This window comes from Sardina pilchardus, chromosome 23, assembly GCF_963854185.1.
Source record: "Sardina pilchardus chromosome 23, fSarPil1.1, whole genome shotgun sequence".
Classification (NCBI taxonomy): Eukaryota; Metazoa; Chordata; class Actinopteri; order Clupeiformes; family Clupeidae; genus Sardina; species Sardina pilchardus.
Window position 1 is genome coordinate 21001550 of NC_085016.1, and position 17500 is coordinate 21019049.

The 17500-nt window shown below is 46.3% G+C and overlaps 1 protein-coding gene across 1 annotated transcript in view; it reads right to left on the reverse strand.

The window, feature by feature from the left end:
• Positions 1–17500, reverse strand: part of spega (striated muscle enriched protein kinase a) — a 51892-nt gene that overhangs the window by 29166 nt on the left and 5226 nt on the right. The window contains exons 2-6 of the mRNA XM_062528620.1: positions 7944–8030; positions 6472–6787; positions 4051–5567; positions 3254–3416; positions 2215–2393 (exon numbers count right to left, since the gene is read on the reverse strand). Of these exons, the coding sequence (XP_062384604.1) occupies positions 2215–2393; positions 3254–3416; positions 4051–5567; positions 6472–6787; positions 7944–8030 (2262 nt within the window). The remainder of the gene's footprint in view (positions 1–2214; positions 2394–3253; positions 3417–4050; positions 5568–6471; positions 6788–7943; positions 8031–17500) is intronic.

Here is a 17500-nt window from a genome sequence, read left to right on the forward strand (position 1 = left end):
GGCTATAAATACACGGTGTGCTGGCTGACCAAATAAGGGAGCGCCCAGGCAGGCAGGCAGGCAGGCAGGCAGACAAACAGGCAGGCAGACGTGTGGACGGAGACAGGACTGTGGGCTGGGGCTGGGGCTGGGGCTGGGGCTGGGGTTGGGGCTGGGGCTGGGGCTATGGGCTGGGGCTAAGGCTGCTGGCGTTGTGGGCTGAGGCCAGGCTGCAGGCTGCAGGCTGCCTTGGAGCACTCAAACAATAACAGACAGGCGCCACAGGAGGCCAGCCTGCTGCTGCTGCCACCTCTCTCTAGCCATGCCTCCTTTCTCTCTATCTCTAGCCATGCCTCCTTTCTCTCTCTCTTTCTCTGTCACTCTGTCTCTCTTTCTCCCTCCCTCCCACCATACCTCCCTGCCCCATTCTCCCTCCTCTCTCTCTCCCTCTCTCTGTCTTTCATACCTCCCTGCCTCTCTTGCTTTCTAGATGTGCCTCTCTCCCAGTCTCTCTGCTGTTCTCACCCCCTCTCTCTCCCTCTCTCTTACCCTCCCACCCTCTCTCCCTCTCTCACTCTCTCTTTCTCTCACCCCCCTCTTCTCTCTTTCTCTCCAACCACCCCTTCTCCCTCTCTTTCCATGCTTTGCCTGCCTGCTTGCTGGTCTGCCTGCCTGGCTGACTGACTGGGCGGCCATTGTGAGCCAGCCTGGGGGAGTCAGAGAAGGTGGGTGGCTCAACGGTGAGCCAATCGCGGGTTGAATCACCGCTGCCTAAGCATGATATTTAGAGATGAAGAGGCCCTTTGAGGTGCAGTCGAAATGACTGAAGCTTTTTTTTTTCTACCCCCCCTCTCTCCCTCTCTCTCTCTCTCTCTCTCTCACTCTCTTTTATTTTGGTGCGGTGTAAGAGGAGAGGTGCAAGAGGCAGAATGCATGATTCACTCCTCTGATCATCTCCAGCGAGGGGTTTGTGGATGATCTCATTACCAAAGCTTGGTCGCGCACAGTATGAGTGCAGTCAAAATATTGCATTAGATCCTCAAAACACATTCGTGCTTGTAAACGGCATGAGGCAGTGAAGAGGGCATAACTAACGAGCTTATGTCTTCAGTAAATGATGCAGATGCAGCATTACCAAATACTAAACTGAACCACACAAGTATCTCTGCTGACAGTGATAAACGAAACTGAAGTGAGATTTGTGTCTCAAAGCACCTAATGCTGGGTTGTAGTCTGGACTGGAGTTTGTTGACTAAGTTGCTATATTGTATGCTGAATATCTGTTGATTTTGCATAATTGCAAAGGATTGTAGCCTGGCAAGCCAAACTATACAGAAATGTATAGTCTGTGGTCGGACCATTCACAGAGCTGAAGCCTGTGGGATGAACAGTTGTCTTTCAAACTGCCTCTGCACGTAATAGGCCAGCATTTGTGACCAATCGTAGACAGTTGGCAAAACGGCAAATACATCCTTCTTTAAAACGAATGACTTGAGTGCTTCTTTCTGCTCAACCTTCAAAGAAAAGCCCAAGTCTAACTCTTCCAAAGCCGATTAAAACGAGCACGCTTCGTTAGCCTCATCCATCTTTCGTTTTTCTCTATGGTTGTGCAACACGGTCTCACACCCAACTCGTCGAACGAGGACGCATGGGCCAGCCCCCTGGCGTCAATATCGGAAGCTGAAGGTGAGCTAAGGCGGGCTCAAGGACTCTATACACAGATAGAGCGTTCTGATTGGACTGACTGGCCTGGAGTCGAACGCAGGGTTGGCCTCAACGGTGCGACCCTAGACCATCCCGCTAGGCAAAAATATGTTTGCCCGCTAGGGTGCGTCTAGATTTCTAGGCTAAAAGGATTGCATTGTGGTACTTAATCCCAAAATTCCACAATTGCATTTGTGTGCTGACTTCGGATCAATTCAGAGGCTGGTGGCAAAGTGAGAATGTGAATGTTGTCAACAACTTCCAACAAAGTAAAAGCTTGTATGTTAAAAACAAAAGCATTATAATACAATGAAGCATACTGAATTGAACTGAATTGAGTGAGTGAGTGAGTGAGTGAGTGAGTGGATGTGGATGTGGGTGTGCATGTGGGTGTGCATGTGGATGTGGATGTGGATGTGGATGTGGATGTGGATGTGGATGTGAGTGGGTGTGGGTGTGGGTGGGTGTGGGTGTGGATGTGAGTGGGTGTCTGCAGCAGGGGAAAAGGTGCGTTGTTGGTTCCACTCTCACCTGCCCTGACGAAGAGTGTGGCTGAGGAGGATGCCTGACCCATGCGGTTGCTGGCGGTCACGTGATACGTCCCGGCGTCGCTGGGCTTCATGTGTGTGATGGTGAGAGAGAAGCGCTCCCCCTCCACCCGCAGGATGTGCGTGGGGCTGTCTCGGATCTCTGTCTCCCCCTTCCTCCACCTCACTGCCACACACACACACACACACACACGCACACACACCACACCCACACAACACTATTAACTTAAGTAAAAATACATCACACACACACACATAAACTCACACACACACACACACACACACACCACACACACACACAACACACCCACACAACACTATTAACTTCTGTAAAAATACGACACACACACACATAAACTCACACACACACACGCACACGCACACGCACACGCACACGCACACGCACACGCACACGCACACGCACACACACACACACACACACACACACACACACACACACACACACACACACACAGAGAAACAGTAGCTCTTGAAGCGGCTGGGGGTTAATAAACCCAGCAGTATTGGACCAAAGACTCTATCAACCCCTCAGCTAGTGCTTGACCTCCATCAGTTTGACTGTCACTCACTGGATTCACACTACCTGGATCACTGAGCCGCCAAACCACAGCCCAGCCCATGTACACAAAACAAATCATAGAAAAAAATTAAGTGGCATAGGACCTTTCAACGACATCATGGGTCACTGATAATTGTTATAATTATTAGTCTTGTTGATCAACCAGGAGAGCTGCAGAGGATGTTTCCATTCTTTGAAATGCTCATGATCACTTCTCAGTAGAAATAAACTTATTTCATGCTGAATAAAAAAATTGTATTCTAATAACGACATTATCAAGTCTTAAAATCATCATTACAAATGACGTCTTTCTAGGCTAAGTATTCATGTACCCACGATGAAGTGCAACATGATCCAACACTACTCCTCAGCCCTCCCAAGTGCTAGAGGCGCTATATTTAGACCGAGGGCACGGAGCGGAATGTGGCGGCCATGCTCCTGCCTGATGGACGGCTTGCCTTGCGGGAGGGGGCTTCCAGCGATGACGCACTTGAGCTGCACCTCGTCCCCGGCGCAGGCCTCCGCGTCCCTCAGCGGCGTCTGGAAGTGGGGACCCTCGTCCGGGGCCTCCTCGGCTGACATGTAGGAGTCGTCGGAGGAGTCGGCTGGAACAGGGGGGGAGGAGGCAGCAGAGATGCGTCACTCGTTTATATCAATGGACGGGTGAAATGAGTGTGTGGTGCTCTTCAGTTGGCCTCTTTTCAGAGGGTCTAAGGGGGCATACTGAATTGAAATGGGTGTGCACTAGTCTGGATCGAGTTCAGTGAGATAAATATCTGAACTGGGATTAAACTGAACCAAACTGAATTAAACCAATTTAAATGGATTCAAATTGATCATTGATTAAGTAATTGTCATTGATTAAGATTTATGTACGAATAAGTTGTAATTCAGAATATTCAGAACATAATGAAAATGTATCAATTTGGTATATTTCAGCTAAAGCTATTTGAAGACAACAATAAATAAGCAGAATGACAAATATAGAAGTGGCACAGTTGTTACTGCCGTTGAGACTCAAGTAGCACCTCCTCTTGAATGCCCACTACCTAGTTACCCACAAACCCAAAAAGACATCGTCTGACCTACTTTTCCTCTGACAGAGATGAACAGTTGGAGGGTTTTGTTCACAATTTCACACACGCACAGGGCAGCAGGGGATAATTTTAGCTCAACCTTCAGACATCCTAGTGCCTCACTTGACTTGCGTCATTATTCACTGCAAATAGGTTGTCTCACCTTGTTCTGGAGAAGTTGGACGATCGCGATGCGTCTTGCCCCGACTCCTTGGGCTTCTTCCTTTCCTTACTGGCTTTCTCGTCCTCCTTTGGTCATGCTCTGTCCTCTCTTCTTCTTCTTCTTCATCCTCCTCTTCCATGGGTTCATCCTCAACAACAATTGTGGGGATGGTCAATTTCAACCCTGCGACGGGACCTCTTGCAGGTTTCTTCTGCGGGGCACTCTGCGATGTTGGGACAGGCGCAGGTATTGAGCTGGCCAGCCGTGGGGGCTTCGCAGGGACCGGTACATCTTTCGTAGGTGTGGACGCCCTTTGCAAACGAGGGCTTGAAGACTTTCGCTCTTTCTTGGGAACCGGCTGCTCAGTCTCCTGGTTGGACGGCGTCTCTTGGAGGGGCTGGGGACTCGGCAGAGTGGGAGAGTCTCGGGTTGGACTTTTGCGTGGAAGTCTGGGTGAACACTGGCCTGGGAGTTGGATCGCTGGGAATATCCGAGGTTTGGCTTTGGCGCCGGCATCTGCCTCGGTTTTCCTGATCAGTGTGTCTTTCCCGGTGTGTTTCTTAGACGCTCCGGAGCGCCATGGAGCAACCTGGTCTCTCAGAGGCTGCTTCTCTTCTGTTCCACTTTGCAATTCGCTTTGTGTTCTGACTGGTTTCTGTGGAGCCCGTTGTTCTTTTTCAGGCTCTGAAAACTTCCGTTCTGGTCTTTGTTCCAGGTCGTGAGGTTTCTTACCCACGGTGGGTAGGATTGGTTCTTTTTCAGACTCCGCTGCCCTCATTTCAGATCTTCGCTCCCGATCTTCAAGTTTCTGAAGGACCTCAGGAGGGATGGGCTCTAGTTTACCCAGGGACTGCTTGTCTGTCTCGCAGAGCTGCTCGGTGGACATGGCCTTTTTCATGCTGGGCCTCCCGACGAGACGTTTGATGCGATTGAGCTCCACCGTGAATTTACTCTGGAAATTCTGGACTTTCTGAGCATAGCTGCTGTCACTGCTACCCTCCTCCAATGAAGAGGCCTTCTGCTTGAAGAAAGACCTCTTTAGAGCCACGTCCGACGTCCCTTGATCTTTCGCGGCTGCCGTTTGCTTGTTTCGGGCATCTCCGGAGTCGACAGATGCCGCCCGACCAAACATCGCCCAGGGGCGACTTGAAGACTTTGGTGGGTCCACACTCTGCTTACGGTCCTCAAAGGCTCGGACCTTGTCGAAGATCTTGGAGCCAGCCCGAGACAGCTTTGGTGTGTGGCAGGTGAGCGAGTCTCTACGCGAGTCCTGCGAATCACTGCTCTGGGAGGACCCAGACGACTTAGAGCCTTTTGCTTTCATCTTACTGTCGGCCATCCCTTGGCGAACCCTGGGTTCTCCCAGGTTCTGTTTCTGCTGCTGGCTGCTGTCGCTAGGTAGAGATGCGTCGGGTCCAGGTTCATCATTACCGGGTAAGGGTGAGCTTGGTTTGGTTTTGCCCAGTGGGAACAGAGCACTGGGGGTGTTGTCCTTTAAAAGGGTGTCCACTTGGTTCCTGAAATGTGGGCAATTGGGGGATATGCATGGTTAGAGCAGTGGTCTTCCGAAGAGGGGAAGGGTTGCATTGGTGGAGGTTGTGGGGGGGTGGGGGGCACACCATTTGTGATGCATGTTAGAGAGGGGGATTGGGGATGTTTTCAGTTTGAGGGTGCACAAAGCAATCTTTCAATGAAATTCAACATTAGGATCTAATGTTGACAATGGGTATGTGTTATTGTTAATACATACTGTATATGATTGATGCTTCTATTATTGTGACTGAGGAAAAAATAGGCACTTTAAATTTTTACTGACTCCAACCATATGAAACATGCATGAAAAATGATAGAAACATGCCATGTCACATCAACTGAAAACATGGTGACATGCAAACACGGCAAAATGTTTTAAATTAATTTATTCTGGTTCAGTTTAGTAACCATTCATAAACATTTAATATATATTACATATTATAAATATCACTTTTTTACACATATTTCATAATAAAATAAGACAATGATATGACTACGCTATTCATATCATATGCAGGTTTTCATTCTAGCATTGAAAAACCTGTATTACGTGTCAAGTGAACTGTCATAAAGTACCTATAAATGTTTATGAATGGTTACACAAATAACCTCATTAAAAGAAGACAATCCCTTAATAGAGGATGGAGTCAAAGGAAAGCATGGTGTTTCGAACGAAAAATCCCGAGGAATAACTGATGACAAAATATCAACTGAAACAAAAAGATGGAAAACTAAAAAAGTGACTAGATTTGGATTTAAATAGACTGCTGTCAGTCAGTGTAATTGTAAATGGGCCTGTTTTGGTTTCTGGTCATTATTGTGTTGTTGTTGTTGTTGTTGTTGTTGTTGTTGGTATTGTGTCCCCTCTGCCCCTGCTCTCAAGGATGTATAGTAAAAGTCCTCCCTCCATAGAGGCTGAACATGCTGCCATAGTAATCGCTGGCTAGCGACGCGCTTTCCTCCGACTCCCACGAGGGACGGGCCACGCTGGCCTGGGACGCACGCAGCAGGGCCTCCACGCCCAGGTGCCTGACGGGGGGGCTCTCTATGCCCCCCAGGTGCGCTTGCCTGCCAGGCTGAGAGGGGTCCGCCAGGCCGGGGGGTCTGGAGCCGAGAGGGAACACCTCCCGCCCCACCACAGGGTCCTGGACAGCTCTGGGGTCGTGACCGTACGCCTCGGATGAGCGGTCCGCCATTTTGACTCCTAAAGAAATAATGCAAAATACTCAAATACTGAGACAAACAAAACTACTCAATGAGACACATATACATACTGACATATAGTTGTGTTGAGAAAACATGTGCACTGTCCAATGTTGCCATGTACTGTAGCTGTTCTCTCATGCAAGAAAATAATTAAATCCTATTGTGTACCTGTGAGCACAAAACCTGAACATAAGCACTTAGTAGAGAGCAGCTGCTGCTGCTGAATACTCTTGTGTTGGAGGCTAGAAATTCTCAGGATTAGATTTACACCGGCATCATTAGCATTCTGTGAGAGTGAGAACAAGCAGTTGAAAAACTAACACAACATGCCCACTCTGGGAGTTCTGGTTTTGCTAAGAATATGAATAAACATTAAGTGTGGGCAGGCTTTGTTTGCCAGAGGGGAGAACAAACGCTGAATCAATCAGTTTGGATGAACAGCAAAAAAACAAAAACAAAAAAAACTAAACCAACAAAACAAAAACCTCCATCATATCCCTTCCCATTCTGCTTGCTCCTTTCTCTCTATCATCATCACTGTTACCGTGCCAACGTGAAACTCTAGAGAGCGTGAACAGTGATGTGTGTGCACCACGGCAACTGACGAGAGCACATCAATTTGATTTGTGTTACTCGTGAAGTCCTCAGGTTCTAAAAATAGAATGCTGACTTCTTTACGCACTTCTCTTTCATGATGGAGGACTAAGGAGTTGTATAAGCAGACCTTCAAAAGGTCTCATCAGACTTAATGTCCATTGTCTTTCCCTAGACGGCTGACATTTATATCTGAAATATTTCAGACATTTAAACCATTTAAATCTATTTGCACAACCAGTTAACAACAAAAACAAAGACATTTTCACTTACAAAAACTGTTTCTGTCTGAGTCTCTTTCAAATACACAGGTACAAGCACAGACACTTTATTCCTGGCTTGTGCCTTATTGTCAGATCGACACTTACTGTACTGTATATCGTCTTTCTATCATTGCTTTTTGGTAAGATAACTCTACCTGTGAAGCACTTTGGGTCAACGGCTGCTGCTTTAAATGTGCTATATAAATAAAGTGACTTGACTTGACTAAAGTGACTTGACTTGACTAAAGTGACTTGACTAGAGAGAGAAAACAGACGTTCAGACAGAAGAATAATTACCTGTCTGGCCGTGTGCTCCTTTGCCTTTCTCTTTGGCCTCCATGGGGACCTGTCCCTCGGCTGTTTCATCCTCCGTATTCTCTGAGTCTGCAGCAGAGGAGGAGGAGGAGGAGGAGGAGGAGGAGGAGGAGGAAGAGGAGGAAGAGGAGGAAGAAGAGCAGTAGGCAAAATGACATTAAACACAGCAGCAAACCCTAATCACATTTCATGCTGATTTAACTGAGGACAGAGGACTAGATAGGCATCCAGGTGCGTCAGAGGACCGTGATTCACCCCACCACACACACACACGCACATCCACACGCACACGCACACACACACACACACACACACACACACACACACAACCATCCCCTCTCCAACAGACCTCTTCAAAGCATCACCACAAATAGACTGACATGAAATCGAATAGGGGAGAGAGAGAACAGACAGAGAGTTGAAACAGCTTTTTTTCTCCAAAGGGGAGTTGGTTGGCAGATGAGTGAGAGGCATGTGTGTGATGACTAATGCTTTTTTTTTCTCTCTCTCTCCTCGGCGCTCAGCGGTGCTAACAAGACAACGCCTCGCTGACCCACAAACGTCAGAACTCATTTCACAGCCACCGCCGCCGCCGTGCTGCCATACCTTCAAGTATGCCAGCACACAGGTGGCCATGCTGCTGGAAAGTGTGACAGAGTTTCTATTGATACAGGAACAAAGAGGAAGCTCTCCTTGGAGCGTTCATGGCCGCCGAATCTGAATGCTATTCTGCACATGAAACAGGATATGAAAGAGCGACCGAGAGCATATTTTTGCATTTTAAACGCTCTCAATGAGGAGACAGATCAGTGAGATAAAAGAAGCGCAACGGAGTAAGATGATTTATTTTCGTGTTTTTTTTTTTTTTTTACCAGAGGTTTGCTTCCTGCAGGAGCGGAAAACTTCACTTCCATAGTGGCAGCAAAAAAAGGGTAAACAGAGAAGCACAGTTACCATAGAAACCAGCATCTTAATCTTAAACATACACATGCGTATGTGCGAGCACTCAGATTCACAGTAACGCACACACACACACACACACACACACACACACACACACACACGCACGCACACACACACACACACACACACACACACACACTCACACACAAAATCAATCAATCACAAACAGATGCGCATTCTATCACATACAAACACATACAATACAAATAATGCTAATCAATGCATACACAATGATACATGATACACAATGATACCCAGAGTCACACACAACCACCCTTTACTAAGAAACAACATATCAAATTACACCTGATAGTACAATTTCACTTCACTTATCACTGACTTTAAAATAATACAGAGATATACTGTAGGCTATAGCAGCTTATTCAAACCCAATGAAATAATAATTGACGCACAAATATGATTAAAGACCACCCATTTATTGAGAGAAAAACACATGGAAAGACTAAAACTAATAAGTTCAGCCAATACTTAATCAAGCAAAACTGGCTTGAGAGGATAACCTAGATTACCACTGTCCGGATCCTACGCAACATTGCACAGTCATGGCTTTAAATGAAAAACTGATGCTGGACAAAATCATTCTTTCAAGTATATCTGTCAAACCTACGCTCACTGTATCAGCTTTGCCCATTCTATAAACAACAGATATTTAATCTGAAGCATAAACCTACACACACCATGAGTAAATCTCCCAAAGGTTCGGTTGGAGTGACCAGTTTTCTGCAAGAAAACAAAAACTCGCATTAGAAAACATTACATGATGTAGCCTGCATGATATTCACAAGATGGGTATATGTTACAAGGCACCATTGACAGAATTATAATAAAACATATATCTTCTATAGACCAGATGGATACATCTTGGATGCTGTTCTTAATTGATATCACGTGAAATGAAAGTTAAAATCCTCAGTCTGTCTGTCAGTCAAGGCTTCCGTTGAGCAAGTTTCCAGCCGAAGGTTTCCTAGATTAATCCACCTACTGTGGTCCCCCCCCGGAGCATCCTGGAGCCAGCGCCGGCGCCGGTTTCGGAGCAAGAGTCCCAGTGTCAGGCACCGCTAGTTTACCGGAGCTTCATGTTGCCGCCGCTCTGTTGTGTATTTCATCACTCGGAGAATGACTGCGCAGTCGGTGGATAATCTCTCCCCTCAACCTCCTCGCTTCCTTCCTTTTTTTCTGCTCATCGCTGTCTTTTATTTTTTTTATTTATTTATTTTTTTGGTCGCTCCACTATTTCCAGCAGTTGAGAGGCACTGACTGCTCTGCTACCCTGGCAACAAGACATGAACATGTCCCTGGAGGAACTCCCAATATCACTGACTGCACTGAGCTGGAAGCTTTTAATCTTTTCCTTTTTTTTTTTGGTGACTGCGTAGCAACACCAAACCTTTTTTTTCCCCCTACAGCCTACTGCTTTGTACAGTAAAAAAAAAAAAAAAATCAGTCAAACATGGCTGTTGAACTAGACCCTATGTGGTGTTTATCTGTGGGAAGTGTGTCAATGATATGCAGCTTCTGACAGGTGACCCTATGCTGTCTAGACACAACCGAGGGGAGTTGGGAACAAGAGCAAGAGTGTGAGGCGAACACAAGGAAGGAACTCTGGACTTACCTGGAACCTCTTCTTGGACCAAATCTTCTTCATGATTTCATCCGAGTCCCAAGTGGGCAGAAAACATTCAAAGAGGCACCTGTTGGTCGCTTAAAAGGTCACACTTCCATAAAAATGACCTTTTTTTATTCCAAAAACAATGAAACCATATATTTCATGGCAACATCAAAAATTGAGTTTGTTTGTTTGCTGTGTTGTTGCCTAGAAATAGGAATAAAATATGACCAAGAAAAAAAAGCCCCGTCGTTGTTCAGAGGCAGTTGAGTAATTCTTGTGTGAGCGTGAATCGTAGATGAGCCACTGTGAGCCTCAGGTGTTGGAGCAGCTGCTCTCGCTCAAGGCATCCCTCTGACAAGCGCATCCTCCTCCTCCTCTTCCTCCTCCTCCTACTCCTCCTCCTCCAGGGGGGGAAGGGAAAACAAAAGAAGCCCCGACCGCAGGTTCAGTCAGCCCCAGTCACAGACTCAGGCTCAGCTGCTGCTGCTGCTGCTGCGGTGTGGAGGTGGTGGTGGATGTGCTGGAGGTGGTGGAGGCTCCAAGGCGGAGAAAAGAGCATTGCTGGCTGGGAGGGGGGAACCCGGAGTGGGCAGCGCAGGTCAGATCCGAGAGGAGAGGGGGAGGAGGGTGGGACGGGAGCAGCTTGCCGGCATCCGGACAAAAGCAGAGTGAAAATATGCTGCCGGTGTGGAGCGAGCAGGCTCCCTTTCTCTCTCTTTGTTCCTTGCCTGTATCGCTTTCTGTTATGCACACACACGCTCTCTCTCTTTCTCTACCTCTCTCTCTCTCTCTCACACACTCTTTCTCTATTGCTATCGCACACACACACACACACACCCTCTCTCTCTCTCTCTCTCTCTCTCTCTCTCTCTCGCTTGCTCCCTCTGTGACGTCACTCACAGCCTCCTGCAATAAAAGTGAAAGAGCAAGTGAGAGGCAGGGTGAATGGCCAGAGCATTGCACAGATGCCGGACTCTGCTGGAGGTGGGGAAAGATAGAATGAAAAGAAAGAAAGAAAGAAAGAGAGAGGTCTCTTCCCAAAATGAAAATACTGCATTTTCCATTACATCTCCCATCTCGCCTCTCCCCCCTTACCCATTAGTATATCTCCAGAGAGAGAGAGAGAGAGAGCAAGAGAGAAAGAGAGATGACAAGAATGTGATAGGAGGACAAAAAAGACAGAGAGAAACACTGTGTGGGAGAGAGAGAGAGAAAGAAAGGAGAAGAGTATGGTGAGGGAGGAGGGGGAGAACAAATTAAGGAAGGAGCTAAGGAAGAGAGAAAAAGGAAAGATAAGAGAGAGAGAGAGAGAGAGTGAGAGAGAGAGAGAGAGAGAGTTCAGTTCACAGCTCGCAGCTTACAAAACATGAATTATCCATGGGGAGTCTGTCTGGATCCTTGACGTCACGGTAACCGAGGGAGCATCGATGGGCAGGCTGGAGCCGTGATGAGTGGCACCCTGAGCGTCACATCAATCGGTGAGCTCACAGACTGACTGAGTTCCCCCTCTCTCAGCCTCAGCCTCAGCACCAGCACCAGTCTACTGCACCGCACCGCACCGCACCACATCACACCGAACCCCCGCCATCTCTCCAAACCCCCATTAGCAATGTGACGGCACATTTCCATATTTGATGCATTGACTAGTACCAGCTGTCTCATCTAATGCACGCAAATATCTCCCGTGCTCGCTTTCCACAACATCACATAGACAGTGGAGAAGATGGATCTGCATGGTGTCTGATTGATTATCCATATGAAGCATACTGTATAATGCACTCATATTGTGTTGGAGGCTGCGACTCGTGGCCTTGCATCAGTTTGAATATTTACTGGTTGGTACTGGCTTGAATTACAGCTGATTCTTGTAAAACGCAGGCACGCTCACACACCAGTTCTCTCATCATATGCTGTTTGCAGCACATGGTCTAATTAATAGATCCTTGCACACACTCAGTCAAGCTCACTGAAACGTCTGTCAGTGGAACCTAATCCATCAAACGTGAGCCTGTGAGGATGATGAGGGGGGTAACAGGGCCAAGCCATATCGTGATGAAAGTCTAATGCTGGAGATTGAGAGAACACATTTGGCTCCATTAGTTGCTTCAGGCGTTGTTGTTTTTTCTCTCTCTCTCTCTCTCTCCTCCTCGGCCATTTTATATTATTGATAAATCATTACTGTGGACGAAGCGACAGGAGAATGTGCTTCCCCGTTTTTTGGTCTGCTGTTGGAGTCAGCAGTCGCTGGAGTGTCACACACACACACACACACACACACAAACCATCTCGGGAGATTTCTCGCAAACGTACGCAAATCAATAAAAACACTCTGCGCTAAACAAGACAAGCTGCCCGGCTCACATCTCACTTAACCAGGATCGATGTAGGCAGAGGCTGATATCACTACTCACTCCAGATGCACTATTAGCCTTATTAAAAATAAATAAATAAATAAACCGCACAGAGGAGGCAAGCAGGGGTGCTGATTCACTAATGAGGAAACACCACTTTTATGGGGCACTTTGACTGAACAAGGGAAACATTGAATATGGGAAACTGTATGACAGCCCAGGCAGCATTTCCGTCTACTGTTTGTCAGGCATATCAAAAAAGAAGGGACTGATATTGCAGTGCATTGCTGGGCTCTAACTGTGTATGATAATTAAATGATACACCGTTCTGAACCAACCTCAAATGACCAACCGCCCCTCCCCCCTGTGCTTTTAAAACAGCAATGACCCCATTAGTGAGTCATTTGAGATATAAAATGTGCCCATTTGTAACGTCTGTGTGAGATTAGAAGATGATCATTTGTTTCTAGTCATCTAACGGTGTGTGCAACCAAACCCACAAAAAAACGAGATAATCACACAACACAGCACTTGGTTCATCGCCATGGCGACAGTCAACGCATGCAAAATATTGCGCGAATAAGCAGCAGTGTCAGGAGACGAGCATTCACAGGATCCTTTAGCATTTCCCCTGCTCATTACGGTCTGTGCAGGCTGCATACACATTGCTGGATGAACGCCTCCTGACTCAACATTAGATATCTTTCTGCCTATTGAGTTGATGTGCCTGGTAACCTGAATGTCACAAGTTCAGATGGGTTCAGAACAGCATGGAAGGGATGAATTAGCACAATCACTGGCCAATCAAACAAGGTGCAAGTCTAGTTCAAGTCTTCCCCAGGGTTAGCATCAATGTCAGCGTTCAGTTTCAGATGGAAACGTTCTCAGAGGAAGACATTTTGTTCACTTAGAGATCTCCCATCCCAGTATTTGGTGGTCCTATCACAAGCCTGTTGCCAGGCTACATCTGCCAGTCTGCCAATTTACAGGTCGAGCCCAGCGACTCTCTCCTGCAGTAATCTGCTGAGCCTCAACCTTAACTGACAGGGTAGCGTTTTCCTCCGACACCCTTCTCGTTATTTGACCAACTGCATATAAAACAATCTTTTTGACAAAACATTTCGACTGACGGGTGATCAAACCATGTGGAAGCCTATTCACGTTTCTGAGCATTCACAGTGAAGAGCACAGTCCGCTGTATTTGATAGATATACAGCTCAGTCCCCTCTAACACTCCTTCTCAGTACCAATACCAACTCAGAGCCTTATCTCCAACACATAACTGCAGGTCCATGTTTTCATTGGCTCGCTCTGTGTTTTGCGTCAGGGGCTTTGTAACACGAGCCCAGAGGTATGCCATCTCAATTAATGACAGGGGACAGGGGACACACTTCTAAAGGGGCCGTAGTGTGTGTGAGTGTGTGTGTATATATGTGTGCTTGTGTGTGTGTGTGTGTGTGTGTGAGTATGGTGCCAGTGTAGGAGGCTGTATACTGTATGTGTGTGTGTGTGTGTGCGTGTCTGTGGAGGGGGGGGGGGGGTGGTGAAACCAGAGCATAGCTCTTAATCCTGCTGCGGCTCGTGAGTAGGGAGTAGGGAGTGTGTGTGTGTGTGTGTGTGTGTGTGTGTGTGTGTGTGTGCGCCTGTGTGTGTGTGTGTGTGTGTGTGTGACATTTAGTACGGGGGTGAGCAACAGCACAAACACGTCCATGGAGTCGCATCAGAGTCATGTCAACACTCTTCATTCAAAGCTTATTTATTGCGCCACGAGCCCGGAAACATGGGCGCTGAGCATTCACTGCAGGTTAATTACGACGAGGGCTGCGCGTATGCGTGTGTGTGTGTTTGTTTGTTTGTTTGTTTGTTTGTTTGCGTGGCGCTGCAGAGACGTCGATAAAAAAGCCTGGGCGCTCTCCACTGAAGCTGCTCGCGCAAGTCGACTCAGTAAAACATAATGAAAGGGCTCCATTATACACAGCTCCCAGTCAATAAACAAGTTCCTACACCCCCCCCCCCCCTAAATAAATGATTACAAACACATCTGAAATATTCAAACGCTTGTGTTCCTACACAGATTGCATGCCACCCACTTAGTGTTATGCTCTCTGTTTCACACGCTTGAAAGTTTAATGGAGGCTGAGGACAACATGTCATGAATGTACTGTATCTAATGCCTGTTCAATTGTGTGAAGAATGTCAAACAAGCACTAACCTTTCTGAAAGCCTCTACCAGAACTCCTCTATTGTATAATCTGAATCTTTCACACGCAGAAATGCCATGTATTTACGTGTTAATCTATGAATTAATGTCTTCATGTAATCCCAATCTGTCTAGGTTGGAGTGTGAGTGTGAGTCTGTGCGCGTGTGTGTGTGTGTGTGTGTGTGTGTGTGTGTGTGTGTGTGTGTGTGTGTGTGTGTGTGTGTGTGTGTGTGTGTGTGTGTGTGTGTGTGTGTGTGTGTGCGTGTGTGTGCGCATGTGTGTGTGTGTGTTTGTGTGTGTGCGTGTGTGTGTGTGTGTAGGGGTGACCTTTTGTTTTGGTGCATCTCAGGAATTCAGCTTGTTCTAATACTGCTGAGTGCTCTGGTCCTTTTGAGCTTTATCTTATCGCAATATTTCAGACTTCCAAAACAGGCTCTGTGCACAAAGAGACTCAGAGAGAGAGAGAGAGTGAGAAAGAGAGAATGAGAGAGTGAGAAATAGAGCATGAGAGAGAGAGGGTGAGAGAGAGAGAGAGCGACAGAAGACAGAGAGAGATATATGGAAGAGGGAGGGGAGGGAGAAGAGGGTCGAGGGTTGTGCCTGGCAAACTAAAATTAGGAGATGTTCAGCGCTCTCGAGCATCCAGATGGACAGCAGCAGTTTTGCACAAACAGACTGTAGAGGGACTGATCTCTCCACAGCACCCCAGCTGCCAGTGAGTGCACTGCACTTTAGACACGACTACATTAATGCTGTTTGAGCTACTCGGCTCTGGTTCCTCTGTGGCAGGAAAAACACTCCCATTACTTTTGTAAAAGACTTTTCATAAGTTTCCTCTTTTCATACAAGAGAATACGACTTTCAAATGCCCTAAATATATGCTTCAACAATGCGACAATGAATAATTCAGCTCGGGAACTCATAAGGGTTTCATAAGGTGTTCTACCATGTTGCTTAATCTTGTTTTTTGAATCATACTGGGAACGTCCTTGTAAATTGTTGATAGAAAGGCTATGAAGGTCTAACAAAAGATGAATGTGACACCGCCCTCATCTCAGAGAACGGACACATTCAAGACAACACTGAATGCTGAAGGTTGTAGTTGGTCTGTAGTAATAATGGTATAGAAATGTTTCTACTGTATGTATGTTTAAGTGGTGAGTGCGCAACAATGTGAAAGGTTTGAACACCTGCATATTTACAGTAAATAAATACAAATAGTTCATAAACATTGTTGAACATAGTGTACAGTAAAGTGTACAGCATATCAAATGAATATATTGTGATAAAGTAGTCTATGTTGAATTACACTAAAAGCAGTTGACTGTTCCTTTTCCAAGTAATTACAGTAAAATAACAAGTCAGAAGCCGAACTCTAACACTATGCATCACAGTCTCTCCAAAACATTAATTACTATGCTGTTTGCCAACGTGGCAAATGAGCCTGTTGTTTCTGCCAGACATCACCACTCTCAAAACCCAGTGCCACGTGCTGAGCCTCCAAACTCCCATTACACTCGTCCTCATCGCACAGTGCATTTCTATCACTTGTCCTCAATAAGAACCTAAACAGGACTCCGAGACTGACGACTATTCAGAGAAGCATGCAGATTGAATATATGATACCCTAGCAAACAGATGAACAGGGTAAGTTCAGCCGCCACGTCCAAAAATGTCTCGTCCTCCGCTACAGAAATACTGGCATAGTCTCTCTAAGAATAGGCAGAGTCCCCAGTATGTCAGCCTGATGACCAAAGAGCACAGGCTAACCTTACACTACAACCAAGATGTGTCCATTTTAAGCTTAGGCTACTGTACAGTGCCTATAACTAGCAAGAGTGCTAGTGGACGTTAGACAGAAAGCACCCAGTTTCACCCAGTTACAGTAAACTATGTCTGGGAACACTGCAAACACTTCCGTATTGTTATCAAACTACATGCGTCACCATTGATCTTGCAGTAAATGTCAACATGCCAACGGTTTTCAGCCAGTCATTATCTGCAGGGCCAAGCTAGACCACATAAGCCATGTCATTTATTGCCCCAGAAGATTTGGTGGCATTTGCCATGAGGTAAGACCATCAGACTATTTCTATTATTATTATTTCTATGTAGACTATTTTAAACTGTTCATTGTTAATGGTAATATTTCTTGCTTTAAGTGCTCTTTTTCTTCAGACAAATGTGTCTGCTAAGAACCATAAGCATAAACATAATTCATGATGTAAGCCTGCTTATACAATTCACTAATGGAACTTGAACAACAACTGTAGGGTCTGTCCAAGCTGCCAGAGGTAACTCCATAATTCAAAAACTTAATTTTAAAATATTGCTCTGGCTTATAAGAATAGTCTAGATAATTAAAAAAACTGCAGTTTAAAATATTGCTCTAGC